The sequence below is a fragment of the Oncorhynchus gorbuscha genome, linkage group LG04 (genome assembly GCF_021184085.1).
Source record: "Oncorhynchus gorbuscha isolate QuinsamMale2020 ecotype Even-year linkage group LG04, OgorEven_v1.0, whole genome shotgun sequence".
Taxonomy (NCBI): domain Eukaryota; kingdom Metazoa; phylum Chordata; class Actinopteri; order Salmoniformes; family Salmonidae; genus Oncorhynchus; species Oncorhynchus gorbuscha.
Genome location: NC_060176.1, coordinates 2752508 through 2779951, shown reverse-complemented (window position 1 = coordinate 2779951; position 27444 = coordinate 2752508). Strand labels below are relative to the sequence as shown.

The 27444-nt window shown below is 46.2% G+C and overlaps 3 protein-coding genes across 9 annotated transcripts; 1 reads left to right on the top strand and 2 right to left on the bottom strand.

The window, feature by feature from the left end:
• Positions 1-4975: 4975 nt before the first annotated feature.
• bloc1s6 (biogenesis of lysosomal organelles complex-1, subunit 6, pallidin) lies at positions 4976-14319 on the bottom strand. Of its 3 annotated transcripts, none has more exons than XR_006838406.1 (7): positions 13602-13854; positions 12552-12652; positions 11696-11876; positions 11267-11354; positions 10937-11023; positions 10533-10707; positions 4976-5052 (listed from the first exon to the last, which is right to left on the bottom strand). XR_006838406.1 is itself a non-coding variant. In XM_046345559.1 (7 exons), the coding sequence occupies exons 3-7, from the start codon at positions 12622-12624 to the stop codon at positions 10588-10590; spliced, it is 549 nt and encodes a 182-aa protein (XP_046201515.1). In that variant the 5' UTR covers positions 12625-12652; positions 13602-13636; positions 14232-14319; the 3' UTR covers positions 10184-10587. The 3 variants fall into 3 exon arrangements, 1 of the variants encoding a protein (XP_046201515.1); XR_006838407.1 differs by having other exon boundaries at positions 4990-5049; positions 13602-13856; XM_046345559.1 differs by lacking the exon at positions 4976-5052 and adding an exon at positions 14232-14319 and having other exon boundaries at positions 10184-10707; positions 13602-13636.
• LOC124033532 (sporozoite surface protein 2-like) lies at positions 7510-10084 on the bottom strand. Its single transcript, XM_046345558.1, has 2 exons — positions 10025-10084; positions 7510-9939 (listed from the first exon to the last, which is right to left on the bottom strand). The coding sequence occupies exon 2, from the start codon at positions 8264-8266 to the stop codon at positions 7526-7528; it is 741 nt and encodes a 246-aa protein (XP_046201514.1). The 5' UTR covers positions 8267-9939; positions 10025-10084; the 3' UTR covers positions 7510-7525.
• slc30a4 (solute carrier family 30 member 4) lies at positions 13271-25821 on the top strand. 5 transcript variants are annotated; one of them, XM_046345556.1, is made up of 8 exons: positions 13271-13387; positions 14388-14929; positions 15745-15891; positions 16170-16323; positions 19890-20118; positions 20590-20695; positions 23150-23284; positions 23776-25821. In XM_046345556.1, the coding sequence occupies exons 2-8, from the start codon at positions 14518-14520 to the stop codon at positions 23928-23930; spliced, it is 1338 nt and encodes a 445-aa protein (XP_046201512.1). In that variant the 5' UTR covers positions 13271-13387; positions 14388-14517; the 3' UTR covers positions 23931-25821. The 5 variants fall into 5 exon arrangements, 4 of the variants coding, with proteins under 4 accessions (XP_046201512.1, XP_046201511.1, XP_046201510.1 ...); XM_046345555.1 differs by lacking the exon at positions 13271-13387 and adding an exon at positions 13676-13817; XM_046345554.1 differs by lacking the exon at positions 13271-13387 and adding an exon at positions 13683-13939.
• The last annotated feature ends 1623 nt before the right edge of the window (positions 25822-27444 follow it).

The window sequence follows — 27444 nt, the reverse complement described above, 5'->3', positions numbered from 1 at the left end:
CTCTCTCAGCCCTGTCCTGCTCTGGTCTCTGGTCAAAACACACCAGCCTGGGAGGAAAGCTAGCCTCCCTCTCTCAGCCCAGCCCTGCTCTGGTCTCTGGTCAAAACACACCAGCCTGGGAGGAAAGCTAGCCTCCCTCTCTCTGTCCTGCTCTGGTCTCTGGTCAAAACACACCAGCCTGGGAGGAAAGCTAGCCTCCCTCTCTCTGTCCTGCTCTGGTCTCTGGTCAAAACACCAGCAGAACCAGACATGTTTTCCAAATACACCACACCACTATCCCAGGCATTGTCTCATCTCTGCCCTGGTCAAAACACACCAGCCTGGGAGGAAAGCTAGCCTCCCTCTCTCAGCTCTGCTCTGGTGAAGACACACAAGCCTGTGATGGAAGGAAAACTCTCCTCACTCCGCTCTGGTAAAAACACAAGGAGAAAAGTTTTCCAGCTCCACCACACCAGTACCCACTATACCAAGCAGAACGTTATATTATGGCTAGAGACAGGCAGTGTGGAATACTACCATGCCAACCAAATGGTAAAGTTACATATGAGAGGAATAAGAACATGATGCAGTATCTATTAGTCCTGTTACTGTGGCCTCTGGCAGCCATATCCTGTTTAGGTGGTCCGTCCAGTGTGGGGTGGGGTCGGGTGGTGTGTGATGTGAGGCCCGGTGCTGACCGAGACGTAGACTCCCACTCCACACCATCCTGAATCACACACACACACACACAGATGGATACAGTACACCACAATCCACAGCTGTGTGTCTGTGGAGTCGGTTGCAGCTGCGGCTACAGAGGAGAGGTTTGTTTTTCCTCCCGATGGATAAAGTTCTAAATACAGAGACAAGAACCATGGCAGGAGAGGATGAGATGAGGGGGACCGGAGGGAAGGAGGACCACAGATGAGACCAGAACCTTAGAAACCACCACTGCCCCCGGGGTTGTCTGGTCCCTCAACACTCCCCAACCAGGGGTTGTCTGGTCCCTCAACACTCCCCAACCAGGGGTTGTCTGGTCCCTCAACACTCCCCAACCAGGAGTTGTCTGGTCCCTCAACACTCCCCAACCAGGGGCTGTCTGGTCCCTCAACACTCCCCAACCAGGGGCTGTCTGGTCCCTCAACACTCCCCAAACAGGGGTTGTCTGGTCCCTCAACACTCCCCAAACAGGGGTTGTCTGGTCCCTCAACACTCCCCAACCAGGGGCTGTCTGGTCCCTCAACACTCTCCAACCAGGGGCTGTCTGGTCCCTCAACACTCCCCAACCAGGGGCTGTCTGGTCCCTCAACACTCCCCAACCAGGGGTTGTCTAGTCCCTCAACACTCCCCAACCAGGGGTTGTCCGGTCCCTCAACACTCCCCAACCAGGGGTTGTCTGGTACCTCAACACTCCCCAAACAGGGGTTGTCTGGTCCCTCAACACTCCCCAACCAGGGGCTGTCTGGTCCCTCAACACTCCCCAACCAGGGGCTGTCTGGTCCCTCAACACTCCCCAACCAGGGGTTGTCTGGTACCTCAACACTCCCCAAACAGGGGTTGTCTGGTCCCTCAACACTCCCCAACCAGGGGCTGTCTGGTCCCTCAACACTCCCCAACCAGGGGCTGTCTGGTCCCTCAACACTCCCCAACCAGGGGCTGTCTGGTCCCTCAACACTCCCCAACCAGGGGTTGTCTGGTCCCTCAACACTTCCCAACCAGGGGTTGTCTGGTCCCTCAACACTCCCCAACCAGGGGTTGTCTGGTCCCTCAACACTCCCCAACCAGGGGTTGTCTGGTCCCTCAACACTCCCCAACCAGGGGCTGTCTGATCCCTCAACACTCCCCAACCAGGGGTTGTCTGGTCCCTCAACACTCCCCAACCAGGGGCTGTCTGGTCCCTCAACACTCCCCAACCAGGGGCTGTCTGGTCCCTCAACACTCCCCACCCCAACCAGGGGCTGTCTGGTCCCTCAACACTCCCCATCCCAACCTGGGGCTGTCTGTTCCCTCAACACTCCCCATCCCAACCTGGGGCTGTCTGGTCCCTCAACACTCCCCATCCCAACCTGGGGCTGTCTGGTCCCTCAACACTCCCCACCCCAACCAGGGGCTGTCCGGTCCCTCAACACTCCCCATCCCAACCTGGGGCTGTCTGGTCCCTCAACACTCCCCATCCCAACCTGGGGCTGTCTGGTCCCTCACCACACCCCAACCAACTGTTCAACCAAACACACAGACCAGGTGTCCTGGTTAATAAGACAAAAACAACATCCATATTGTGTAGCAGACTCTAAATTGCAATATGCAGTTTAGTTTATTATGCAATAAACAACGGCATCTAAAGAATGTGGAACAGACAGAAACTCAACTGTTGAAAGTTGTAAGTAAACAGTTTATATTTACTACCACATACAAACTCTCATTATCTTAGTTTAGGAATAATGTTGTTGTTGTTGTCTTACCACGGAAAACTGGATACCCATTTAGATTGAATAGTGTCCAAAATGTGATCTCAGTCAGTGTAGTTCCTGCCCCAGACAGAGGGGGCGGTGGGGAGGAGGAGCAGGGATGGTTTTGTAGGCGTTTCCTGCCATAGACGTAAAAATAAGACGTAATAAAAGTGAGATGTAAAAATAGCTTTTTATGTGTGCGGCTGCAGGAGGTGCGGTCGCCACGAGAGTGTCTTGAGGTGGCCAGGAATTTAACCTTGTTTTTGACAACAAACTCTACCATCATTTTCTCAAGTCGCCAGTCTCTAATATTAGCTCCTCTGTCTGGAAGTAACAAATGGTATAATACAAACTGTTCCCAGGTCATTAGTAATAAGTAATGCCTGGAAAAACCCAGATCATGGTAATAGATACTAGATACATAGGGGTGAATAATAACTTTTAAGTCAATTTTTTACTTAGTCATGCAATGATGTCAATGGGCCACCAAGTGAAAATTCGACTTCAGTGGAAGTTAGGATTTGCCCCTAAGTTAGATACATCTCTGTACATTATGAAGAAGTGATATACGCGTAGAATTTTCAGCTCCATACGAAGGAATCATCTACTGTTAGCAGAGGAACTTCAGGAGGGGCAGACTGCTGTTGGCTACTAAAATGGCAATAAAAAAAGAAAATAGCTTATATCAATCAATGGGACTGGTGTAACTACAACTTACTGTCAAAGATAACTACAGAGCCTCCAACTTGAAATTGGAAGTCACCCCATACACTGACCTAGGGTCTGTTTTGTGTTTTTAACCCTAAAGGGAAAATGACATGGGAAAAGGACAGAATCAAGGGCAACTTGAACATAGCCGTTGTGTCTATCTGACACGGCAAACGTTGTCAGAGCTGAATGCCTTCATACTAAGAGGTGTCTGCTGCCATCTAGTGGACTGTGTTCAGATAACAGCTGTAACAACCAACAGCATACTAGTCTGTATCACACCTTTTACAATACACGTGCACACATTCGTACACACCACACACACACACACACGCTCTCATTTTTCTTTGTTTCCAAAATTTACATTTTACATCAGGGACTGCATCATAAAGGACTGTATCATCAGGGACTGTATCATCAGGGACTGTATCATCAGGGACTGCATCTTAAAGGACTGTATCATCAGGGACTGCATCATTAGGGACTGCATCATCAGGGACTGTATCATCAGGGACTGCATCATCAGGGACTGCGTCATTAGGGACTGCATCATTAGGGACTGCATCATCAGGGACTGCATCATTAGGGACTGCATCATCAGGGACTGTATCATCAGGGACTGCATCATCAGGGACTACATCATCAGGGACTGTATCATCAGGGACTGTATCATCAGGGACTGCATCATCAGGGACTGTATCATCATGGACTACATCATCAGGGACTGTATCATCAGGGACTGCATCATCAGGGACTGTATCATCAGGGACTGTATCATCAGGGACTGTATCATCAGGGACTACATCATCAGGGACTGTATCATCAGGGACTGCAACATCAGGGACTGTGTGTGTGGCATTAAGAGGATGAATGAGCAAGACAAAATATTTAAGTGCCTTTGAACAGGGTATGGTAGTAGGTGCCAGGAGTACCCGTTTGTGTCAAGAACTGCAACGCTGCTGGGATTTTCATGCTAAACAGTTTCCCGTATGTATCAAGAATGTTCTACCACCCAAAGGACATCCAGCCAACTTGACACAACTGTGGGAAGTATTGAAGTCAATATGGGCCAGCACCCCTGCGGAACGCTTTCGACACCTTGTAGAGACCAAGCCCAGCGAATTGAGGCTGTTCTGAGGGCAAAAAGGGGATGGTGCAAATCAATATTAGGAAGATGTTCCTAATGCTTTGTACACTCAGCGTATGTCAACTGTATTCACAAACACATCCAAGCCCTCAAGTGCTTTCAAATGGCACATATATTCATAGCTGTTGAAAATGTCCAGTTACAAACAAGTCATAGATGGAGAGTGTGTGTCCCAAATAGCACCCTATTCCCTATATAGTGCACTACTTTTGACCAGAACCTAGTGGGTCCTGTTGAACACTACATAGATAATAGGATGCCATTGTAATGTGGATAACAAGTGCATATTGTTCAAATTCATTTGTGTTTTCAGTAAACATTTGGCAACAAAATGTAGTTTACTTATTAGTCAATAATCCTTTGATTGAGTTGCACACCCATCGGTTTTGTTGGTCACAACCCACCTGTCTATACTTATGTACATTTGTCTGTGATGCTTGTTGAGTAGGCTAACAGAGGCCTAACAGAATATTGTGCTAGGGACATACAGTAGACTAATAGACCTAACATAATATTGTGCTAGGGACATACAGTAGACTAATAGAGACCTAACATAATATTGTGCTAGGGACATACAGTAGGCTAATAGAGGCCTAACAGAATATTGTGCTAGGGACATACAGTAGGCTAACAGAGGCCTAACAGAATATTGTGCTAGGGACATACAGTAGACTAATAGAGACCTAACATAATGCACACATGACTGTAAGTCGCTTTGGATAAAAGCGTCTGCTAAATGGCATATATTATTATTATTATTATTATAATATTGTGCTAGGGACATACAGTAGACTAATAGAGACCTAACATAATATTATGCTAGGGACATACAGTAGACTAATAGAGACCTAACATAATATTATGCTAGGGACATACAGTAGACTAATAGAGACCTAACATAATATTGTGCTAGGGACATACAGTAGACTAATAGAGACCTAACATAATATTGTGCTAGGGACATACAGTAGGCTAACAGAGGCCTAACAGAATATTGTGCTAGGGACATACAGTAGACTAATAGAGGCCTAACATAATATTGTGCTAGGGACATACAGTAGACTAATAGAGACCTAACATAATATTGTGCTAGGGACATACAGTAGACTAACAGAGGCCTACTAATAGAGACCATAATATTGTGCTAGGGACATACAGTAGACTAATAGGACATACAGTAGGCTAACAGAGGCCTAACATAATATTGTGCTAGGGACATACAGTAGGCTAACAGAGGCCTAACATAATATTGTGCTAGGGACATACAGTAGACTAATAGAGACCTAACATAATATTGTGCTAGGGACATACAGTAGACTAATAGAGACCTAACATAATATTGTGCTAGGGACATACAGTAGACTAATAGAGGCCTAACATAATATTGTGCTAGGGACATACAGTAGGACATAACAGAATAGTAGGGACATACAGTAGCTAACAGAGGCCTAACATAATATTGTGCTAGGGACATACAGTAGACTAATAGAGGCCTAACATAATATTGTGCTAGGGACATACAGTAGACTAATAGAGACCTAACATAATATTGTGCTAGGGACATACAGTAGACTAATAGAAACCTAACATAATATTGTGCTAGGGACATACAGTAGACTAATAGAGACCTAACATAATATTGTGCTAGGGACATACAGTAGACTAATAGAGACCTAACAGAATATTGTGCTAGGGACATACAGTAGACTAATAGAGACCTAACATAATATTATTGTGCTAGGGACATACAGTAGACTAATAGAGACCTAACATAATATTGTGCTAGGGACATACAGTAGACTAATAGAGACCTAACAGAATATTGTGCTAGGGACATACAGTAGACTAATAGAGACCTAACATAATATTGTGCTAGGGACATACAGTAGACTAACAGAGGCCTAACAGAATATTGTGCTAGGGACATACAGTAGACTAATAGAGGCCTAACATAATATTGTGCAAGGGACATACAGTAGGCCGACATTCCTTTTGGTCCATGTAGGTTTTTAGTTTTTTACACAGTGAGGTATGTTTCACTTTTAAAGGAACTTAAATAACATTTTGAGTATCTAAATATAAGAAAAGTGTTTTCACACGTGTAAGTTCTCTGGCTTTTGAGCTCAGCATGGCTGAATGCTTGGTAGCCATAACAACACTCTGCTGGAGGGGAGAGAAGGATAAATGTTCTGAGAAATCAATTTCATGACCTCATATAGGGGAGATTTTAGACACTAAGCACCTAACTTCTAAAATATTCGCAGAAGGACCAATGAATTTTTAATTCCTTGTAGGTTCTAACCTCTGTTTTGACACAAAATAATGAGTATGGAAACAGCTTCCTTATGGTGGGGATTGATCCTCCCCACCAGCAGAGCATCTCACCACCAGCACCACACCGGAAAACTGGAAGTTTACATTACATTACATTTAAGTCATTTAGCAGACGCTCTTATCCAGAGCGACTTACAAATTGGTGCATTCACCTTATGACATCGAGTGGAACAGTCACTTTACAATAGTGCATCTAAATCTTAAAGGGGGGGGGGGGGGTGAGAGGGATTACTTATCCTATCCTAGGTATTCCTTAAAGAGGTGGGGTTTCAGGTGTCTCCGGAAGGTGGTGATTGACTCCGCTGTCCTGGCGTCGTGAGGGAGTTTGTTCCACCATTGGGGGGCCAGAGCAGCGAACAGTTTTGACTGGGCTGAGCGGGAGCTGTACTTCCTCAGTGGTAGGGAGGCGAGCAGGCCAGAGGTGGATGAACGCAGTGCCCTTGTTTGGGTGAAGGGCCTGATCAGAGCCTGGAGGTACTGAGGTGCCGTTCCCCTCACAGCTCCGTAGGCAAGCACCATGGTCTTGTAGCGGATGCGAGCTTCAACTGGAAGCCAGTGGAGAGAACGGAGGAGCGGGGTGACGTGAGAGAACTTGGGAAGGTTGAACACCAGACGGGCTGCGGCGTTCTGGATGAGTTGAAGGGGTTTAATGGCACAGGCAGGGAGCCCAGCCAACAGCGAGTTGCAGTAATCCAGACGGGAGATGACAAGTGCCTGGATTAGGACCTGCGCCGCTTCCTGTGTGAGGCAGGGTCGTACTCTGCGGATGTTGTAGAGCATGAACCTACAGGAACGGGCCACCGCCTTGATGTTGGTTGAGAACGACAGGGTGTTGTCCAGGATCACGCCAATGTTCTTAGCGCTCTGGGAGGAGGACACAATGGAGTTGTCAACCGTGATGGCGAGATCATGGAACGGGCAGTCCTTCCCCGGGAGGAAGAGCAGCTCCGTCTTGCCGAGGTTCAGCTTGAGGTGGTGATCCGTCATCCACACTGATATGTCTGCCAGACATTACCTCTGCCTTGGTGGGTCTGTTGACATTGGTGGGTCTGTTGACATTGGTGGGTCTGTTGGCATTGGTGGGTCTGCTGACATTGGTGGGTCTGTTGACATTGGTGGGTCTGTTGACATTGGTGGGTCTGTTGGCATTGGTGGGTCTGCTGACATTGGTGGGTCTGTTGACATTGGTGGGTCTGTTGGCATTGGTGGGTCTGTTGACATTGGTGGGTCTGCTGACATTGGTGGGTCTGTTGACATTGGTGGGTCTGTTGGCATTGGTGGGTCTGTTGACATTGGTGGGTCTGTTGACATTGGTGGGTCTGTTGACATTGGTGGGTCTGTTGGCATTGGTGGGTCTGCTGACATTGGTGGGTCTGTTGACATTGGTGGGTCTGTTGACATTGGTGGGTCTGTCGGCATTGGTGGGTCTGTCGGCATTGGTGGGTCTGTCGGCATTGGTGGGTCTGTCGGCATTGGTGGGTCTGTCGGCATTGGTGGGTCTGTTGGCATTGGTGGGTCTGTTGGCATTGGTGGGTCTGTTGGCATTGGTGGGTCTGTTGACATTGGTGGGCCTGTTGACATTGGTGGGTCTGTTGACATTGGTGGGCCTGTTGACATTGGTGGGTCTGTTGACATTGTCTGTCAACATACAATGGCAGGTTAATCGTGGAATGGCAGGTTACTTGTGGGCATCTTCACACTTTGAAATGTGTAGTAATGTTACATTTGAAAATGCATTGAGATTCTTGGTAATTTGCATGACACTTTTGGTGGCTATGTCAAATGACTAAAACAGGGGACTGTAATTTAAGATGCACATATTCATATTCAGCATATTCACTTAAAGGGATACTTCGGGAGTTTGGCAGCGAGGCCCTTTATCTACTTCCCCGGAGTCAGATGAACTTGTCCAGTATGAAGATAGAGGTACTTTAGCGAACCAATGCTAACTAGCGTTAGCACAATGACTGGAAGTCATTGTCAGGCTTACAGTTATTGCGCTAATTGTAGCTAGTTAGCAATTAATACAATGCTTAAAATAGATGCTTTCCTTTTGTGTAATACACATGATACGGGTTGATGGTCACTAGACTTGATAGTGAATGTTATGGATTGTTCTCATATCTGTTGATAGTGGTGGACTCCAGACTGGAGGACACTGATTGTTATTGTATCTGTTGAGAGTGGTGGACTCCAGACTGGAGGACACTGATTGTTCTCATATCTGTTGATAGTGGTGGACGCCAGACTGGAGGACACTGATTGTTATTGTATCTGTTGATAGTGGTGGACTCCAGACTGGAGGACACTGATTGTTCTCATATCTGTTGATAGTGGTGGACTCCAGACTGGAGGACACTGATTGTTATTGTATCTGTTGATAGTGGTGGACGCCAGACTGGAGGACACTGATTGTTCTCATATCTGTTGATAGTGGTGGACTCCAGACTGGAGGACACTGATTGTTATTGTATCTGTTGATAGTGGTGGACTCCAGACTGGAGGACACTGATTGTTCTCATATCTGTTGATAGTGGTGGACGCCAGACTGGAGGACACTGATTGTTCTCATATCTGTTGATAGTGGTGGACTCCAGACTGGAGGACACTGATTGTTATTGTATCTGTTGAGAGTGGTGGACTCCAGACTGGAGGACACTGATTGTTATTGTATCTGTTGATAGTGGTGGACTCCAGACTGGAGGACACTGATTGTTCTCATATCTGTTGATAGTGGTGGACTCCAGACTGGAGGACACTGATTGTTCTCATATCTGTTGATAGTGGTGGACTCCAGACTGGAGGACACTGATTGTTATTGTATCTGTTGATAGTGGTGGACTCCAGACTGGAGGACACTGATTGTTCTCATATCTGTTGATAGTGGTGGACCCAGACTGGAGGACACTGATTGTTATTGTATTCTGTGACACTGTGATTCTGTAGCAGCTGATGTTGTGACTCCCTACAAGCTTCTCGGCTGGTGTTTACAGAACATTGGTGGTGTGACATTAGAATATAAGGGCCTTCTTATGCAAAGGATCACTGCTTCCTTAGTGAGTACTGCTTCCTCCTAATTCAGCTGGAACCCCAGGACCTCTGCTTTGCTAGCACAGGTGAGAGCCATTCTGAAGTGTCTTAGTGGGGACAGCTTCCTCCTAATTCAGCTGGAACCCCAGGACCTCTGCTTTGCTAGCACAGGTGAGAGCCATTCTGAAGTGTCTTAGTGGGGACAGCTTCCTCCTAATTCAGCTAGAACCCCAGGACCTCTGCTTTGCTAGCACAGGTGAGAGGCATTCTGAAGTGTCTTAGTGGGGACAGCTTCCTCCTAATTCAGCTGGAACCCCAGGACCTCTGCTTTGCTAGCACAGGTGAGAGCCATTCTGAAGTGTCTTAGTGGGGATACTTCATGCTGAGGAGGATGTTTCACACATCCCCATATGCTGCATTCACCCCTCAAACTTACTCAAAACACACTTAGAGAAACGGGTTAGAGATGTTTTCTCTGCTTCTGTGCTGGAGGAGTCTCTCTTTTACAACTTGTATTAAACCAGATTGATTCTGATTGACTTCATCTGCTCTTCTCTTTTATTTTACTCAGACATCTCTATTATTACAGCCATTTAGGAGGAAGTGAGGAATAATCACTGCTGGCGTGTGCTGTTTCTGATCTAAACAGCATGATTGGCCACAAAAACTAACAAGGAGCAGTAATCTTCTTGACACCTCTGAATATAAAACTACCTACAAGCAGTTCTTGTCCTAACACCTCTGCATACAATAGACCAAATCATGTCTGACAACAACCATGGATGAACTGTGTCATCTTGAGGAATAGAGTTGGTCTACTGTTCAACAAGCAGAAATGGGGTCAGGAACGGAGCCCTCGACATGTGTGATGCATCCCTCGTCATTGGCTCTATGGTATAGTTGGCAGTGACAGAGTTAGGACAGAGTTCATGGATGGTTCTATGTTCTCTGGGCAGGTTTGGCAATCAGCTGCCTCTCTCTCTCCAGCTCCTTCTCTCTCTGTTGTTCTTTCTCCATGGCCTCCTTCTGTCTCTGCTGCTGCAGCTTCAACGCTCTTTTCTGGAGACAGAGAGACAAATTGTTTTAAAAAACTTTTCATCCCAGTTTCCCATTCAATTTAATGTCAGTCATTTCAAATTTAAGTTTACATTTAAAAACAACCATTTCTTATCAACTGCTACAATAGAAAATGAGAGAATGCATGGAGAAGGTGGAGGAGAAATTATGTGGTGAGCAATAGCTAAGCAACAATAGTCCATTCTGGGGGGAAAAATAAACATTCACCCACCTTTAGTTTAGTTGTCTTCTCGTGCAGCATGATCATGTCTTTACGTATGTTCACCAGTTTACCGTGATAAAACTTGGCTTCTGTGAACTGAAACAAACATCCATCAGTCCTACAGGGAGCAGGACAGGTGGACAATGAAAGAATTCTCTTCAGATGCTATGTATGTTTGAAACAACAGACAGACAGACACAGACAGACACAGAGAGCGACAGACAGACACAGAGAGCGACAGACAGACACAGAGAGCAACAGACAGACACAGAGAGCGACAGACAGACACAGAGAGCGACAGACAGAGCGACAGACAGACAGACAGACAGACAGACGTACCAGTGAGTTTAGATCCAGTAGGGAGTTGCACTCTCTGAATTTGGTGACTTCTTGTTCCAGTGTGTCCAGCAGGATGACTTGGTTTTGACTGGTCAAGAGGAAAGGAGAGGAACATAAGAGCCACAAACACATGACAGTCACACACCACAACATCTGTAACAGGAACAGAGAATACTAACTATCTTGTAAAGTAGAATCTAATTCAGACAAGATCTGTGAATTATCATTATCCTCCTAATAAACTAAAAGTGAAAGATGAAACTGGAATGGAGGAAAAAAGAAGTGCATCCCAAATGGCACCCTATTCCCTTCATATTGCACTACCCTATGGGCCCTGGTCAAAAGTAGTGCACCTTAAAGGAAATACAGTTCTGTTTGGGATGCAACCCAAGGGTTTGTTTTAATGTCTGATGTGATTTGAATACTAACTTGAGTTCCAACAGAGCCTGTTTGGAGCTGTAGAGGTCAGGCAGGTAGTGAGAGAGCAGGCCTTCTGTCAGTTTCTCTATGGCCTTTCTGTCCACTACAATGGGCTCTTCAATAGGGACTGATTTCACTGCAGGCTGGGAGTCCTCTGTAGGCCGAGAGTCCTGGGGAGTCAGGCTGAATTCTGAGGGGCAATAACAAACACACTGACAATTCTAACCGGTCATATGTAGAAAGACCAGTCCCACTCCCTTCAGTCTGACCTCATGTCAGGGTATGTCCATGGCCCTAGACTTTTTGGGGCTTTTTTGGGACAGGTCTTGGAGGAGGCAGGTAGCCTAGCGGTTAAGAGTGTTGGGCCAGTAACCAAAAGGTCTCTTGTTCGAATCAACGTGTCGACAAGGTGAAAAACCCTAATTGCTCTTAACCCCAATTGCTCCAGGGCCGCCGTTGATAATGGCAGACCCTGACCGTGATCTCACACTCAGAGTATCTCAGGGAGAGGGGGTTATACAAAGATATACAAAGAACACATTTCAATTCCAATAAGACAAATATAAGGTAAGCATACACCAAATTATTTTATTATTATAATAAACATCTTTGGACCAAAAACTAGTGCAAAGCCTGCCAGTGGAAAAGCACTGAAAAGTGACTGATTCACACTCTGGGTTAGACACGAACCGTACTGTCCTGGCTCCAATATTTCATTTTCACAATGTCTTGTCCAGCATGGTTTCAGAAACTCTTGTGAATATGTGACCAGGCCAGCCTGGTTCAGTTTGGTTCTGTAGTCCAAATCAGGCATAAGGGTCTGATTCAGAGTTGAGATAAGCATGTGCAACTCATTACTAGTTACCGTAGCAGCCAGTGTTCTGAGGAGGGTCACGCTGAGACGAGGAACTCTCATCTGCCCTCCCCTCTGTCTCCATGTTGTTCGTCACTGTCTGACTCTACAGCCTAAAGAAAGCAAGCAGCAGCGGCACAATTAGCCATGTTTAGAGGTGTGCCTGGTGTTTCCAGATTCCTAGGGAATAGGACCTATACTTACTTACAATACCAGTGAAATAGTTTTCCTTCCAAGAAAATTGTAATTAAGTATGTCAACAAAGCTTTTCTGTGTTGGAATGGTGTGGGTGTATACTGGTTATTAAAAATATTAATGCAAGTGGACTGCTGATTGTCCAGCTCATCCTCTTCTAGACCACTGATTGGCCAGCTCATCCTTCTGAGGAGTATGACATCACACTACATGACAAAATAGCAAGCATTTAAAAAAAGTTTAAGATGGGTTTTTTATTTTATGCAAATACAAGTATAGGATGAGTCAACAACATTATTTGGGTAGGATTTAACACAATATGAACTTTTAAAAGTTCTTGTTTTTTTTAAATGGTGCCCCACCACTGCTAAATTAATATAAGGGAAACACTGGATATGTTTAGCCACCCTTGGACCCTTGAACCTACTGAGGGTTTGCAAACCCACTTCCTCTTGGAAAAGTGTGCAGACTTTTATTCCAGCCCTGCTCTAAAACGCCTGATTCAGCTGATCAAAGGTGATTAGTAGATTCAGGTGTGTTACAGTAGGGCTGGAGCAAATGCCTGAAAAGCCAGTAGCTATTCAGGGGAGGAGTGGCAAGCCCTGGCTGAATGTCATTTTTAAATGAATGCTTGACTCAGACAACACAACCAGGTATCAATCAAATAGAAGCTAGCTATTTTGATATCAGCACGTCTAGGAGAGTGCTATGGTGCCTGGCTATGTTAGCTAGCTATGCCATTCTGAATTAATCTAGAAATGCTGTCTACTCTACAGTTAGCTAAGGCAGCAAAACACATTCAAGTCATTCCAAATGGAGGCAATCATGTTATATTGTAAAATATACAGATCATTTTGAACACTTTACCTTTGAAATGAGCTCTCCATCAAGAATGGCAACGTCTGGAAAACATCATGTGACAGGGCGTCACTCATGTGACTGTGTTTGAACTTCCTGTTTCAACCAATTTAGCTTGATTACTTGTTTCTCAAACTATTAACAGTGCGATGTTGATGTTAGAGAAATGGTTTTGAATACAATCACAGTGAGGAAATGGTCTCCCCTAGAAAAGGCTGACGATCGGTAATTTTAGCGCTAATGTTGTAAGAGGAATGTGATGTTTTCAGCTCGGTTAAAAACAGAACTCGAGTCTCCGAGCTAGCTTGGATAATCAAGCCTCTCCCTCTTCTGTCAATGTTGGACCGGTTAGTTGTTGCCAGACATTGTGTAGTCAACAAGATGTTTTCAAAGTTAATTTCTTTCATGACAACGAGGAATTTGCATGCAGACAACTAGCAAGCTGTTTTGATTCAGCCGAGTGTGGAGTCATTGTGTGCTTTTCTGTTGGAGGTGCTGTTATCCCCAATTGAATCATTAGATTTCTCTGAAATGGAATGGTTATCGTTTTCAGTGCATGAAATATTGAATATGTAGGCTACCTTAAATCAATGTCCACCTCGGAATATTCTGTTACACGGAGGATCGAAACATACTTACAAATGTCAACCTGTTGTGCAGTTAGATATTACATTTAAACAAATAAATCAAGTATCTTTCTTCTACTGTGTCGTTTTAACAGACACTGGGTGTGTTCTAAGTAACGATAGGACGTTTTTTTCTTTCTGCTAGTGATTAATGATTTCCACGTTTCAGGTGTGTCAACACCGATGTAACGTTACAGCCACAACCTCTGATTCACTTTATAAGACGGTGAGAAGCACACCAAGCTCGGACCGGCATTATTGAAAGTTAACAGCTCCTGAACTGTCAACAACTGGCATTAATGATGTCAGGTGGTGCGAGCTTCATGAGCAAGGTGCGGTCCGCCTTTAGGAAGGAGCCTGAGGACTGGGACCTGAGCGACACGGTCCCCTTTGACCTCTCTGGGGACGAGCTCGCGGAGGACGAGGCGCCCAAGTTCAACAAACTCAAAGTAGTGGTTTCCGGTGAGATGGAGGACTACGCAGCAGGGGCACCGTCGAACGGTGTCGCGGTGAACACAGTGGTGGTGGATGATGACGACTCGCTGCTCGACTCGTCCTCGGGGAGTTTGGGGAGCCCCGGTGTCAACATGGACCGGTCGCAGTGTGAGAGCTGCACGAGGAAGAGAGAGGGGGTTAAACGGAGGAGAGTGATGAAGAAGTTGGCGTGTGCCTCTGTGTTGTATTTCCTCTTCATGATTGGAGAACTGATAGGTGAGCAAACAAAACACACTACACTAGTCTATTACAGTACTGACTACAGACTCTCATTATACACTGTTAGTACAGTGAGGTTAAAGCTGTGGCCTTCAAGTTCCAATCAAATCAATTTGGTATGATGTTTGGAGCATTGACTTCCAAGTTCCAATCTGAAGTAGCCTGAGTAGACCTACTCACGAGCTAGAGCACACCTGATTCCACTAACCAACTAATCATCAACACCTTTTATTAGGTGAATTAAGAGTGTTTAGTGATGGGCTGAAACTGAAGCCTGCACAGTGTACGCTCTCCAGGACCAGGGTTGGGGACAGCTGTAGACTACTCAGTTAGTTTCTTTTCAGATCCTATATCTCCCACATCAACGTTGTGATTGGATCTGTAATCTTAGTCGGTCATACCTGTCCCCCTCATACCTGGCCCCAGGTGAAGAGTGGAGGAATGCTCAACACATGGTGATATTAGCATACATGCATCTGTACAATCACCTGCTGCCATAACAATTCACACACACACCTAAGATGAGACATGTAATGTGTGTTTGATTATGTTCTGTAAAATGCCAGTTTTGAATGAACTAACAGCTGTCTATGTAGCCTAATGTATTAGCAGGTTATAATGTAGGTCATGGATAGGCAACTTTGATGGGGTGGGGCCACAATCTGAACTCATCATGAGGGGCAGCAGTGGCTCTCAGGTCTACGTACCCAGTTCCATCCATACCCACATGTGCAGTCATAGGCCCTAGCCTTTTGGGGGCCCGAAGTGAAAATGTGTTGCCGATAATGATAATGTATTTGTAATGTCTCTAGGTGGTTATGTAGCTAACAGTCTGGCCATAATGACTGATGCTCTCCACATGTTAACTGACCTGATTGGGATAGTGGTGTCTCTGCTGGCACTGTGGCTTTCTGCTAAACCACCCACCAACAGATTCACCTTCGGACTGCATCGCCTAGGTACATTACTGTTACTCCTCTTGTTCCATAAACAGAACTTTCTAGATGTATCTTAATTTTGAGATGGAATGTGAGGTCAGCAGTGTTTTGATCTTGTATCATGTTTCACTCCTCAGACTGTAAGGAAAGTGACTTAGTGATTGAGAAGCTCAGAGGTTACTACTGTTTCAGAGCCTCCTGTTTAATAGATGCAGACAGTAAACTGTTAACATATTACATTCAGCTGTCCAGTATAAACGTGTCGGTACATTATTTGGTCTGTGTCTCTACCCCCATAGAGGTGGTCTCAGCCGGTATCAGTGTGTTACTCATCTACATCCTAACGGGGGTGTTGTTGAACGAGGCGGTGCAGAGAACTGTCAGTCAGGACTTTGAAATCAACGGAGATGCCATGCTCATCACTGCAGCTGTGGGGGTGGCTGTCAACCTAGTGTGAGTAGCTGAGCACACCCACCTGCATACACACACATGCATTGTCTCACACACAGAGAGAGCAGTCATTATACACCAGAACACTCATCTCATCTGCCCTGACAGTGGGGAGGAGGGAGGGATTCCTGATTCCAGTTAGACTGAATGAATGATGAAGCTTCCTTGTCTCCAGCCAAGGACAGCAGTGTGTCTGGCTGTAAAAGATCCAGTCAGTGTATGATGACATGTCATAAACCACTGCAGTCCAAAGGTCTTCTCGTCTCCACACTACTGGAGCTAAATTACTTCTCTATTGTGTGACTCACTTGTTTAGAGCGTGGCGTGTGTAGAGTGTTGTGATAAGTGCGGTGTGTAGAGTGTTGTGATAAGTGCGGTGTGTAGAGTGTTGTGATAAGTGCGGTGTGTAGAGTGTTGTGATAAGTGCGGTGTGTAGAGTGTTGTGATAAGTGCGGTGTGTAGAGTGTTGTGATAAGTGCGGTGTGTAGAGTGTTGTGATAAGTGCGGTGTGTAGTGTTAATGAGCGTGGCGTGTGTAGTGTTAATGAGCGTGGCGTGTGTAGAGTGTTGTGATAAGTGCGGTGTGTAGTGTTGATGAGCGTGTGTAGATAAGCATGGCGTGTGTAGATAAGCGTGTAGTGTGTACAGTCATGGCCAAAAGTTTAATGACACAAATATTAATTTTCACAGTCTGCTGCCTCAGTTTGTATGATAGCAATTTGCATATACTCCAGAATGTTATGAGTTATCAGATGAATTGCAAAGTCCCTCTTTGCTATGCAAATGAACTGAATCCCCCAAAAACATTTCCACTGGATTTCAGCTTGCCACAAAAGGACCAGTTGACATGTCAGTGATTCTCTTGTTAACACAGGTGTGAGTGTTGACGAGGACAAGGCTGGAGATCACTCTGTCATGCTGATTGAGTTCGAATAACAAACTGGTATCTTCAGGAGGAGGGTGGTGCTTGGAATCATTGTTCTTCCTGTCAGCCATGGTTACCTGCAAGGAAACACGTGCCGTCATCATTGCTTTGCACAAAAAGGGCTTCACAGGCAATGATATTGCTGCCAGTAATATTGCACCTAATTCAACCATTTATCGGCTCATCAAGAACTTCAAGGAGAGCGGTTCAATTGTTGTGCAGAAGGCTTCAGGCGCCCAAGAAGTCTAGAAAGCACCAGGACCGTCTCCTAAAGTTGATTCAGCTGCGGGATCGGGGCACCACCAGTACAGAGCTTGAATGGCAGCAGGCAGGTGTGAGTGCATCTGCACACACAGTGAGGTGAAGACTTTTGGAGGATGGCCTGGTGTCAAGAAGGGCAGCAAAGAAGCCACTTCTCTCCAGGGAAAACATCAGGGACAGACTGATATTTTGCAAAAAGTACACGGATTGGACTGCTGAGGACTGGGTTAACGTCATTTTCTCTGAATCCCCTTCCCGATTCTTTGGGGTATCTGGAAAAAGCCTGTCCGGAGAAGACCAGGTTAGCGCTACCTGTGTCATGCCAACAGTAAATCTTCCTGAGACTATTCATGTGTGGGTTTGCTTCTCAGCCAAGGGAATGGGCTAACTCACAATTTTGCCTAAGAACACAGCCATGAATAAAGAATGGTACCAACACATCCTCCGAGAGCAACTTCTCCCAACCATCCAGGAACAGTTTTGGTGACAAACAATGCCTTTTCCAGCATGATGGAGCACCTTGCCATAAGTCAAAAGTGATAACTAAGTGTCTCTGGGAACAAAACATCAATATTTTGGGTCCATGGCCAGGCAACTCCCCAGACCCTAATCCCATTGAACTTGTGGTCAATCCTCAAGAGGTGGGTGGACAAACAAAAACCCACTAATTCTGCCAAACTCCAAGCATTGATTATGCAAGAATGGACTGCCATCAGTGGCCCAGAAGTTGATTGACAGCATGCCAGGACTCTTTGCATCAACTTCATGTAATTGTCAATAAAAGCCTTTGACACATGGAATGCTTGTAATTATACTTCAGTATTCCATAGTAACATCTGACAAAAATATCTAAAGACACTGAAGCAGTGAAATTTGTGGAAATTAATATTTGTGTCATTCTCAAGTTTTGGCCACGACTGCAGTGTGATAAGCGTGGCGTGTTGATGAGCGTGTCGTGTGCTGAATGCAATCAGGCTTTAAGTCTGGCCACAGCACTGTTTCAGTAACATTGAAGGTTTTAAATGACATCTACTTCTCTTGATAAGAAGTTACATTGTGTGTCTGTCTGCATTTGTCGAAGGAATTTGACACCGTGGAACATGCTGTTGTGGAGTTACTGGTCATGCGCTAGATGAGTAATTTATAAACCAATCAAATTGTACACAATGTGTAATGGTGGCTGGTTGTGCTCAGGTGTTCCACAAGGGTCTACCTTTGGGCTCACTGTTCATTTTGTAAATGAACAACATTGGGGATCATATTGAAACAGCGGATGCTCATTTTTATGCAGATGATACACTACAACCACTTGAATAAAGAACAGTATCTTTAGCTTTTGAATGCCTGAAGAGCATGTAACATCATACAACATAATCTGTATGATTTTAAAGCTGGTTCTGAATCTGGGTAAAACTAAATGCTTGGTATTTTCAAATGCCAGGCATGTTACCAATCATGTCATTGCTACATTGGCTGGACATACTATAGAGCAAGTCAAAGTGTACAAATATTTGTGAGTGTGGGATGGTGACAAGCTGAGCTTTACTGTTCATGTGGAGAACTTGATAAGGAAGTTCAAGCTGAGAATAGGTTTTTATTACCGGCATAAGGCTTGTTTTTCTTTGGAGGCCAGAAGGGAGCTGGTACGATGTACATTACTGCCGGTTTTAGATTTGAGTGGTGTTCTATATATGCAGGCCTCAACCACTACCCCCGAGAGCACTTGATTCAGTATATCATGTGGTCCTCAGGTTCCTTACAAATCAAAAACGTCTAACACATTGTGATCTCAACAGTGCTGTTGGCTGGTCGTCATTGACCTTGCGTAGGCTTAAACACTGGTATACACTAATTTATAAGGCCATACTGGGTAAAATGCCACTTTTTTTTTTTATTATGTCGGTAAATAAATATAAATTACGGTCCATTCGCTTTTAACAGTACCAAGAATTAGAACCGGTCATGGTAGAAGAAATGGTTTTAGCTACTCAGCTCCGTGGTCCTGAATCTCTCCTAAACATTTGATCTCGTCATGTTGGTGGAGTTTAAACACCTGCTCCATGTAAATATCAGTGTAATTGTTTAGGACAGCTGTTTTTAGTCATGATTTTTATTTTGACATATCATTGTACTGTATAGGTTTGTTTTAATGTAGTGTTAGTGTATGTAAGTTGTCTGAAATGTTGTTCCCCCTGCTGCTATTGGACCAGGCCTCTCTTTAAAAGATGTTATCTCAATGAGGAAAAACCTGTATGAATAAAGGTTTTAAAAAAATGTTGCGTGCCGTGTGTAGATGATTGATAGTGTAGCCACAATCATGTATAGTAATGATTAAACATAGTAGTAGTTAAACTGACCTCTCTCTCTCCTAATTATTTATATAGTATGGGTTTCCTCCTGAACCAGACCGGTAACGGTCACCTCCACTCCCACGGGGGTCATGGTCACTCACATGGGGTTCCCACTCCACCCTCACACGGCCACAGCCACGATGGACCCCCAGCCCAGGGGCCACAGGGCAGCCTGGCGGTCAGGGCAGCCTTCATCCATGCACTGGGAGACCTGGTCCAGAGTATAGGGGTCCTCATAGCTGCCTACATCGTACGCTTCAAGGTAGGCTGCAACGTCTGACCTGGGAGCAGGAACTGTTTAATGTTGAAGGGCTGAATGGGATGGTTTGAGGGCTTGCTTGGTCGGGCCAGGGTCGTGTTCATTAGTCCATGCAATGGAAAACGCACATTTAGTTTCTTATTGCAGGGTTTCCCAAACTCTGTGCTGGGGCCCCCCTTGGGAGCACGTTTTGGTTTTGTACTCTGTGCTGGGGCCCCCCTTGGGTGCATGTTTTGGTTTTGTACAACTGATTCAAATCATCAAAGGTTGATGAGGAGTTGGTTATTTGAATCAGCTGTGTCGTGCTACGGCAAAATCCTAAACCTGTACCCAGGGGGAGCCCTAGGACCAAGTTTGGGAAACGCTGCCTTATTGGACGAGTCCACATAGAAAGGAACTATTTGTCTGTTTCCTTCAGTTTGAGCCTAACGACCAAGCTGTTAGATTGACCTGACCATTGTCTCCCCCCCCCAGCCAGAGTACAAGCTGGCGGACCCCATCTGTACCTACATCTTCTCTATCCTGGTGCTATTCACAACGATACGCATCATACGAGACACTGGAGTCATCGTCCTCGAGGGTGAGACCACGGCTACACATATTACAGTTCATATATTAGCCCAGTGTTTCCCTCCTCCAGTCCCCCCAACAGCACACGTTGTTGTAGCCCAGTGTTTCCCTCCTCCTCCAGTCCCAGTGTTTCCCTCCTCCAGTCCCAGTGTTTCCCCACAGCACACGTTGTTGTAGCCCAGTGTTTCCCTCCTCCAGTCCCCCAACAGCACACGTTGTTGTAGCCCAGTGTTTCCCTCCTCCAGTCCCCCCAACAGCACCGTTGTTGTAGCCCAGTGTTTCCCTCCTCCAGTCCCCCAACAGCACACGTTGTTGTAGCCCAGTGTTTCCCTCCTCCAGTCCCCCCAACAGCACACGTTGTTGTAGCCCAGTGTTCCCTCCTCCAGTCCCCCAACAGCACACTCCAGTGTTTCCCTCCTCCAGTCCCCCAACAGCACACGTTGTTGTAGCCCAGTGTTTCCCTCCTCCAGTCCCCCAACAGCACACGTTGTTGTAGCCCAGTGTTTCCCTCCTCCAGTCCCCCCAACAGCACACGTTGTTGTAGCCCAGTGTTTCCCTCCTCCAGTCCCCCAACAGCACACGTAGCCCAGTGTTTCCCTCCTCCAGTCCCCCAACCACGTTGTTTAGCCCAGTGTTTCCCTCCTCCAGTCCCCCAACAGCACACGTTGTTGTAGCCCCGTGTTTCCCTCCTCCAGTCCCCCAACAGCACACGTTGTTTAGCCCAGTGTTTCCCTCCTCCAGTCCCCCAACAGCACACGTTGTTGTAGCCCAGTGTTTCCCTCCTTCCCTCCCCTCCAGTCCCCCAACAGCACACGTTCCCTCCTCCAGTCCCCCAACAGCCCGTTGTTTAGCCCAGTGTTTCCTCCAGTCCCCCCAACAGCACACGTTGTTGTAGCCCAGTGTTTCCCTCCTCCAGTCCCCCCAACAGCACACGTTGTTGTAGCCCAGTGTTTCCCTCCTCCAGTCCCCCCAACAGCACACGTTGTTGTAGCCCAGTGTTTCCCTCCTCCAGTCCCCCCAACAGCACACGTTGTTGTAGCCCAGTGTTTCCCTCCTCCAGTCCCCCAACAGCACACTAGCCCAGTGTTTCCCTCCTCCAGTCCCCCCAACAGCACACGTTGTTGTAGCCCAGTGTTCCCTCCTCCAGTCCTCCAGTCCAGTCCCCCCCCAACAGCACACGTTGTTGTAGCCCAGTGTTTCCCTCCTCCAGTCCCCCCAACAGCACACGTTGTTGTAGCCCAGTGTTTCCCTCCTCCAGTCCCCCAACAGCACACGTTGTTGTAGCCCAGTGTTTCCCTCCTCCAGTCCCCCAACAGCACACTAGCCCAGTCCAGTCCCCCAACAGCACACGTTGTTGTTGTCCAGCCCAGTGTTTCCCTCCTCCAGTCCCCCAACAGCACACGTTGTTGTAGCCCAGTGTTTCCCTCCTCCAGTCCCCCCAACAGCACACGTTGTTGTAGCCCAGTGTTTCCCTCCTCCAGTCCCCCCAACAGCACACGTTGTTGTAGCCCAGTGTTTCCCTCCTCCAGTCCCCCCAACAGCACACGTTGTTGTAGCCCCAGTGTTTCCCTCCTCCAGTCCCCCAACAGCACACGTTGTTGTAGCCCAGTGTTTCCCTCCTCCAGTCCCCCAACAGCCCGTTCCTCCAGTTTCCCTCCTCCAGTCCCCCAACAGCACACGTTGTTGTAGCCCAGTGTTTCTCCAGTCACTCCAGTCCAGTCCCCCAACAGCACACGTTGTTTCCCTTGTCCCCCAACAGCCCAGTGTTTCCCTCCTCCAGTCCCCCAACAGCACACGTTGTTGTAGCCCAGTGTTTCCCTCCTCCAGTCCCCCAACAGCACACGTTGTTGTAGCCCGTGTTTCCCTCCTCCACAAACCTGATTCAACTGATTCAACATTGAGGGGATGATGATTAGTTGAATCAGGGGTTTGTCTGGAGCTACAACAAAACTGTGCTGTTGGACTGGAGTTGGGAACCAGTGTTTTAACCTATGTGTACTGTATGTGATTGAGATCAGTGGTTCTCAGTTCTGGTCTTGGGGGCATAAAGGAGGGCACATTTTAGTTTATCAAGCCTTTGGTTTGCTAGGACCCTTTGTGTCCCCAGTACCAGGAATAGGAACCGCTGCTCTAGATCAATCCATAATGAGATAAACTGCATATTTTTGCTCTTTGTTAACCAGACAGATCTATCAGAACAGATGCTTATTCTATTTAGTTCCTGTCTGAAACTGCCATGAACTCTAACCATGATTATATAGAGCTGCTTTAATATACAGTCCTGCACCTAAACTTTCAATTGTCTAATCTGGAGCTGTAAAAATGTCCCATAATGTTTAAATAATAGTAGATTGTTCTCATGCTATGAAACTAGCAACTTACAGTACATGGCATCAGACTCGTTAGAGAGAAACAATGTTAACGTTCTGAGTTTCATGAAACTGAAAGGGTGTGTTGCTGTTAGGGGCACCCAGGCATGTGGACGTTCAGCGAATCAGAGAAGACCTTCTGAAGTTGGAGGACGTCCAATCAGTTGACGAGCTCAACGTGTGGGCATTAACCGGTGACAAGACCACTGCCCTCGCACACCTGCGGCTCTGTGAGTGACCTTTGATTTCCTCTCCTTTTGTTAGTTGTGCATGTGACGTGCATTCTGTTGATGGGTTTAGGAACTCTACACTCGTATCTCCAATTAGTCTGTGATTTTTATTTAACTAGGCAAGTCAGTTAAGAATAAATTCTTATTTACAATGATGCTGAGCCAATTGTGCGCTGTCCTATGGGACTCCCAATCACAGCTGATTGTGATTCAGCCTGGAATTGAACCAGGGCCTGTAGTGATGCCTCTAACACTGAGATGCAGTGTCTTAGACCGCTGCGCCACTCGGGAGTCCTGGGGGACTAAAGGGGTGCACATTCTTCACATCCTATGTCCTCGACCCTTCTCAACTGTTGGACTTCAAAGGTCCTTCCCCCTCGGACCTACTTCTCCAATGGATTTTAACAAGGAGGCGTCGAGGATGTGAGGAATCGAGGAAAGATAAATGAAGAGCCAGTGGCCTAACCTATTTCTGTGCATTGTTCTTCTAGCGCCCTCTAGTGCCAGTGCGTGGGAGGACGTGCAGGCCAAGGCCAGACACCTGTTGATCCACACCTACGGCCTGACCAGGTGCACCGTGCAGGTCCAGACACACAGAAACAGGGCTACACGCACCTGTACACACTGCAGAGAGTCCACTGCATAGCCTGAATTAATGACCGTCTGAGGACGTTAAACCAGACTGGTGCCAAAGCGTAGTGAACTGATCTGGTCTATGCCATTGCCAGGATATTCAGACTGACAGTCAGATGCACATTTTATTTGTAAAGGACAGCTGGTTCCTCCTGGGCTGTTGCAAAGTTTTCTGAAGAGTGGTTGAACAAATCTTAACTTTTCAACAAAAGATCTATAATAATCACCATTAAAGCCTGTAAATGTTTAACATTATTCCTCTTTTTTTGGTGCTTCTATAATTGAACTGTGTTAATGTGTTTGTTTGAGCACTCTATACTTTCACTGTAGGTGTTCTATTGTTCCAGTGGGGTGACAACAGGGAATGTGTCTCTGTGGGCTCATCTCAATTCTATTTCTTTGATTCCTTGCATCCTCTCTTCTTGCCGCCTCCTCAACACATCGGAGGAGAAGGTCCGTGGGGAGGAACCTCAGATTCACGTGTCTGTCATCCTCTCCTCACATGGTAGAACCACTGGGATCTACTCTGATCTGTTAAGGACCAATCCTAACATGAGATATGCAGCTGTATGTAAAGTCTGGCACGCCAATGCATGTTAACTGTGATTATCTGAAGTTAGTCTTGGTCTTGTAGCGGCGAGGCCTGTATCGGTGTTTGACTAGGTTGATGTGAGGCTGTGTCTGCAAATGTTACTAGCGGTCCAATCCTTTCTTCCCTGTCTTTGTTTCCTCAACTCCTCAAAGTTAATTGGCGGAGAGGATCCAAGGTACTACCCTCTGACGACCACCTCCAATGAGCTTTGAGAGGAATTGATGGGGGGGGGACGACTGTGGAAACTAGTCACGTTTTCAGGCACAGCCAGAGATGAGGCCCAGGCCGTCTCTAAAAGGTTAATCCATACATCTGTATTATTGATCTGATGATCGTGGCCCTATTGCCTTCTCCTTTACTGACAGTGTTGAACCAGTAGACAGAGGATGTGTTTTTATGTGAAAAGAGTTCTGAATTTCGAGTACTGACCACACTCTGTTTGTTTTACTTGTTTCTTTAACAGTTAACTTATTCTAGCTGAAATCAGGAAACTGACAATGAAACTGACTTTGAATCATGTTTAATACTGTAGTAGGGAAATGCATGACTACTGCTTCTAGTTAATATCAGACAGTTTTATTTGCTTATCAGATTGATTCTGTCAACATTTCAGAAATGCAGTATTATTTCATAACCATTGAGGGCTGTGAGATGTCAATATTGATAATATGCATAATTCAGTCATTGTGTGGGTATATAAATACATTTGGCATTGTCTTCAGGTCTTGGTTGGTTCCTTAAACCACTGTCAGTCTTCCTGTCCAAGCTTATCAACATGTTGGTTGGAACAGACTAAAATGACATTTTCTTTGACTGCAGATCAGTATATGCATTACCTGCCTTGTGTTGCTCTTGTTTGATTTATTTTATGTTAAAAGGTATTTGGTCGATCACATTGTCAGGTTTGGCTCTACAGCAGCACTCACCAGTGTTTCAGTGATTTGCACATTCATTACTTCAACCTGAACACTTAAGGCTCTGCTCCAATATCCACACTTGTGTACTACTACGTAGAATGAAGTATGGATATGTCCCAAATGGCATACTTTAATTGGTAAACTAATATGGGCATGAGAACTGAGACTTCTATTCCCTTAAAATCAGGATGCAGTATTGCCTGTTGATCACATGATCAGCTGTTTGATAACCATGCCTCATTTAAACAATCTTTTGAGTTACTTTATCACTAGACTGAGACCTGTCTGAGTCTCACTCACACTTCCCTTTACTCAACTGGCAGATACATTGACTGGAAACATGAGAATGAAGAACCTGTTACATTTAGAAATAAATATCTTCCTTTGAACACTGACCTAAAGAGTTGTGTTTTGTTCTGCTTCTAAAGGGGACTAGAGGTATTCAACACTGGATGCTGCTGGTAAACTTCCTTGACTTAGACATGTGTTGGCTAAAATGACTGTCCAACTTCTTAAATCAGCTGTTAGCCAATCTACATTGATCCAAAAAAATAAAGGGAACACTGAAATAACACATCCTAGATCTGAATGAAATATTCTTATTAAATACTTTTTTTCTTTACATAGTTGAATGTGCTGACAATAAAATCACACAAATTATCAATGGAAATCAAATTTATCAACCCATGGAGTGACACTCAAAATTATAGTGGAAAACCACACTACAGGCTGATCCAACTTTGATGTAATGTCCTTAAAACAAGTCAAAATGAGGCTCAGTAGTGTGTGTGGCCTCCACGTGCCTGTATGACCTCCCTACAACGCCTGGGCATGCTCCTGACGAGGTGGCGGATGGTCTCCTGAGGGATCACCTCCCAGACCTGGACTAAAGCATCCGCCAACTCCTGGACGGTCTGTGGTGCAACGTCGCGTTGGTGGATGGAGCGAGACATGATGTCCCAGATGTGCTCAATTGGATTCAGGTCTGGGGAACGGGCGGTCCAGTCCATAGCATCAATGCCTTCCTCTTGCAGGAACTGCTGACACACTCCAGCCACATGAGGTCTTGCAGTAGGAGGAACCCAGGGCCAACCACACCAGCATATGGTCTCACAAGGGGTCTGAGGATCTCATCTTGGTACCTAATGGCAGTCAGGCTACCTCTGGCGAGCACATGGAGGGCTGTGCGGCCCCCCAAAGAAATGCCACCCCACACCATGACTGACCCACCGCCAAACCGGTCATGCTGGAGGATGTTGCAGGCAGCAGAACGTTCTCCATGGCGTCTCCAGACTGTCACATCTGCTCAGTGTGAATCTGCTTTCATCTGTGAAGAGCACAGGGCGCCAGTGGCGAATTTGCCAATCTTGGTGTTCTCTGGCAAATGCCAAAGTCCTGCACGGTGTTGGGCTGTAAGCACAACCCCCACCTGTGGACGTCGGACCCTCATAGTCTGTTTTTGACCGTTTGAGCAGACACATGCACATTTGTGGCCTGCTGGAGGTCATTTTGCAGGGCTCTGGCACTGCTCCTTGCACAAAGGCAGAGGTAGCGGTCCTGCTGCTGGGTTATTGCCCTCCTCCACGTCTCCTGATGTACTGGCCCGTTTCCTGGTAGCGCCTCCATGCTCTGGACACTACGCTGACAGACACAGCAAACCTTCTTGCCACATCTCTCATTGATGTTCCATCCTGGATGAGCTGCAATACCTGAGCCACTTGTGTGGGTTGTAGACTCCGTCTTCTGCTACCACTGGAGTGAAAGCACCGCCAGCATTCAAAAGTGACCAAAACATCAGCCAGGAAGCATAGGAACTGAGAAGTGGACTGTGGTCCCCATCTGCAGAACCACTCCTTTATTGGGGGTGTCTTGCTAAATGCCTATAATTTCCACCTGTTGTCTATTCCATTTGCACAACAGCATGTGAAATGTATTGTCAATCAGTGTTGCTTCCTAAGTGGACAGTTTGATTTCACAGAAGTGTGATTGACTTGGAGTTACATTGTGTTTAAGTGTTC

Bases quoted from the DNA above. Each gene is read 5' to 3' on its own strand.
- LOC124033532 (XM_046345558.1), bottom strand. From the start codon at position 8,266: ATGTTGACAGACAATGTCAACAGACCCACCAATGTCAACAGGCCCACC.
- bloc1s6 (XM_046345559.1), bottom strand. From the start codon at position 12,624: ATGGAGACAGAGGGGAGGGCAGATGAGAGTTCCTCGTCTCAGCGTGAC. The intron at 11,877-12,551 runs GTAACTAGTAAT...ATTGCCCCTCAG, and splicing joins TCAGAACACTGGCTGCTACG to AATTCAGCCTGACTCCCCAG. The intron at 10,708-10,936 runs GTGGGTGAATGT...CTCTGTCTCCAG, and splicing joins AGAAGACAACTAAACTAAAG to AAAAGAGCGTTGAAGCTGCA.
- slc30a4 (XM_046345556.1), top strand. From the start codon at position 14,518: ATGATGTCAGGTGGTGCGAGCTTCATGAGCAAGGTGCGGTCCGCCTTT. The intron at 15,892-16,169 runs GTACATTACTGT...CTACCCCCATAG, and splicing joins CTTCGGACTGCATCGCCTAG to AGGTGGTCTCAGCCGGTATC. The intron at 20,696-23,149 runs GTGAGACCACGG...TGTTGCTGTTAG, and splicing joins TGGAGTCATCGTCCTCGAGG to GGGCACCCAGGCATGTGGAC.